Source organism: Tachypleus tridentatus, chromosome 10 (genome assembly GCF_004210375.1).
Source record: "Tachypleus tridentatus isolate NWPU-2018 chromosome 10, ASM421037v1, whole genome shotgun sequence".
Lineage (NCBI taxonomy): Eukaryota > Metazoa > Arthropoda > Merostomata > Xiphosura > Limulidae > Tachypleus > Tachypleus tridentatus.
This window is the reverse complement of record NC_134834.1, coordinates 11,624,243-11,627,419: the sequence shown is the minus strand read 5'-3', so window position 1 is coordinate 11,627,419 and position 3,177 is coordinate 11,624,243. Positions and strand designations below refer to the sequence as shown.

General features: G+C 33.5%; 1 protein-coding gene across 1 annotated transcript; it reads right to left on the bottom strand.

Moving 5' to 3' along the window:
• Nucleotides 1-489: 489 nt before the first annotated feature.
• On the bottom strand, nucleotides 490-2,848 carry LOC143227956 (uncharacterized). Its single transcript, XM_076459306.1, has 4 exons — nucleotides 2,824-2,848; nucleotides 2,621-2,651; nucleotides 1,491-1,763; nucleotides 490-606 (listed from the first exon to the last, which is right to left on the bottom strand). Exons 1-4 carry the CDS (start codon nucleotides 2,846-2,848, stop codon nucleotides 543-545), a joined length of 393 nt encoding a protein of 130 aa, XP_076315421.1. The 3' UTR covers nucleotides 490-542.
• Nucleotides 2,849-3,177: the final 329 nt, after the last annotated feature.

The following is a 3,177-nucleotide window of genomic DNA, read 5'->3' as shown; positions in this document are numbered from 1 at the left end:
AAAAAAAATCGCCTAATTACCACTTTCGTTAATGTTTGTTTGTTTATTTTCAATTTTTGCGCAAAGATACACGAGGGCTATCTGCGCTAACCGTCCCTAATTTAGCAGTGTAAGACTAGAAGGAAGGCAGCTAGTCATCACTACCCACCGCCAACTCTTGGGTTACTCTTTTACCAACGCACAGTGGGATTGACCGTCACATTACAACGCGCGTGTATCTTCCTTACGAAAAGCTACAAACCACCTTTGGTTCCATATTTTTCGGACACCAAAATAATAAAGAAAACAAAAACATAAATAGAAATTCATTGATAGTCGTGATTATTTTATAAGAAAAATCACCTGGTGGTCTGTTGTGAACTACAATGATTTATTTTAATTAAACTTTTATTGTTACATAAGATAGAAATAAGTACTTCTTATTATAGAATATACTCAAACAATGTATTAAACCAACACTTATATTCTATGTTCTTTTCGTTCTTTAAAGTCGTCACTCCTCTTTCTTGAAATAAATTCCAATCAAAAACGAGGTCGTTTTGTCACGTGGTTTGAGCTTCTTTTAATTCGTTTAATTCCCGCATCTCTGTTGGTGTCAATAAAGCCCTGAAATCCAATTAAAATATCGTAAAAATAACATACTTTCTTCATTTGTCCAATAGCGTTACAACAATCAATATTTGACAACGTATACATATATGCATATTTAGTTTCGGTTTTATTAAGAAAATTTAAAATTATAAAACGAAACGGAAAGTTGAGTGTTAAACATGTTTATCTATTTTGTTAATAGTGTCCATTGCTCGTAATTTAAGGTGTGGGTGAATTATACGAATGACAGTCGATCTCTTAGCATGATTGACAGTAATGCTGACTTCCTTCTGTTCAGTACTTCAAAATTAGAAACGGTGGCAGATGGCCTAACTTTGCCATAAGAATAAATAAATACACTGCTCTTAGTAAGAAATAAAACTCGAAAAACACGTTTTGTTGATAACGCTGTAAAATTACTGTTTGGTTTGTGCTCTTCCAAGAACGTATTGGTGAAAGGAAATAAGACTGTATTAAAATATGCCAACCACACTATATATATGTCATATATTTTGACGACTTGCACCCAGTACCAGACCTCATCTAGCCAGACGATATTTATACTGCCAAACTACATGAACTACAACTGTTATAGTTTGAACAAGATTAAATTGATAGAGAGTTATTTCTGTGAATGTAAAATGAGTCGTTTACAAACTACAATTAGGGTTAGTAACACAACTTTATTCATCTATTTTAACATCAATTATTTATTATTTTTAAGCATCAACAGCAATACATTACCTATAAATAAATTAACATGTTGATCACGAAGACGAAAATCTGTTAAACCGTCAATGTTTCATTTCTTTAAAACATCAGAACACTTGAAATAAACATCAAAGTATGGTTATCTTTACAAGGTTGAAACATGTCGACAAAACGCTTGAGATATTTACCTGTTCAAAGTTTTGAAGGGTACTTTTAGGCCTTCTTGTCGAAGCTTCTGATAAATTTCCCAGCATTCTCTGGCAGGACGTGACAGATTAAGAAGCAACGTCATCATTGCATCTTCATTTTCACTGGATGGCTCTTCTGGATCACACGTGATGTCAGTTCCGTTCGATGTTTCTGGGTTTTCATTTTCTATTGTGTTTTTTGGAATATAAGAACGAATTTTCGAGTTGTCTTTACAGCTACTATAATCTCTTTCTGTTTTTCGTATTTTCCTTCTGAGCCATGATTTATCTCATCAGGAAAATCGGTGGAAGAGTGAACCCTAGATATTGATGTCATCCATGACGTATCACATTCTGATAACCCAAAACTGGGGAAATATCTTCTAATGTCTGGAAGAAAACAAATAAGTTTTCACTTGGCTACTTTGCCATTAGAAGAGAAATGTTTCTAGTGGCACATCTGTAAGTTTTAAGGCTAAAAACTGGGTTCAGGTACCCGTGTTGGGCATACCATAGGAATTCCATTTGTCCTCAGTAATAAAGAAAGTGTACTTTCATACGTATATTTTCCAATTGTGGAGAATTTACGTCGGATATAATAATGTCTTAATAAGTCGAAATTAGATGTAAAAATTCAACAAAAATTTTACAGGGATTCCACTTTCGTATAAACCGTGAGTAAACAAACTGTGAGATGTAGTTTTCTTCGATTCTTTTGTTGTCAGAATTGTTTTGTTTGTTTATCATTACTGTTCATCCTTCTAATCAAGTATTCGGATCTGACTGTCACTCTTATAGCAAAGCACACATTTTTTTTCTGGCAACGGACTCCAACCATGGATTATCGGGTTCACAATTTAATACATTAACCATTAGCCAACGCCCGAATCATGTGTCTGTGAAGTGTATATTAAGTGTCCTTATTTACCCTTTCATTCTATCAGAATTTGGGAATTTTTCTTTTAAATTTTTATTTGAATATTTACATATAATTTATAGTAAATGCCTTATTAATCGAATGGTGTTTATCATCTAACTATTCGTAATATCAGATAAGTGAGACGTCCGGTGCAGCCACTCACTTGTTGAGATGATTCTGAGGAGGAGCTGGAAGCTCGGATGTTCCTCACCTTTTGAGATCCCTCACATCAAGACTGACACCTGTTAAAGTGGATAAAAATCCTTTATATTAAGAATACAACACGTTTCTACACTACAGATGGCGTTAGATCTCACTATTTGTAAACTCAGAGTTCGATTCACCTTGAGGCTTAACTACTGAATCCTGACTTTATCTGTTCATTTCGTTATACAGAGTAAATCAGTAATTTACCTTGTAGGTTTAGATGTAGAATCATGACTGGGTAACAAGTTACATCATTAACTCACCTGTAAGTTTAGATATAGAATCATGAATGGGTAACAAGTCATAACATTAACTCACCTGTAAGTTTAGATATAGAATCATGACTTGGTAGAGATGACTGGTGTCGTGTTCTAGAAGATATATACAAAGAACGACCATACATTTAGCTTACTTATAAAAACATAAAACTGCGAGTTATTGTTTGTTAATGTTATTGGTTTTGATTGCCAGTTGAGTAACATAAAAATACTTAAATAAAAAAAAAATATTTGAATTAGAAAAATAAAAGTCCCGAGTTAACTCTGAAACTTGCTGCTTGCA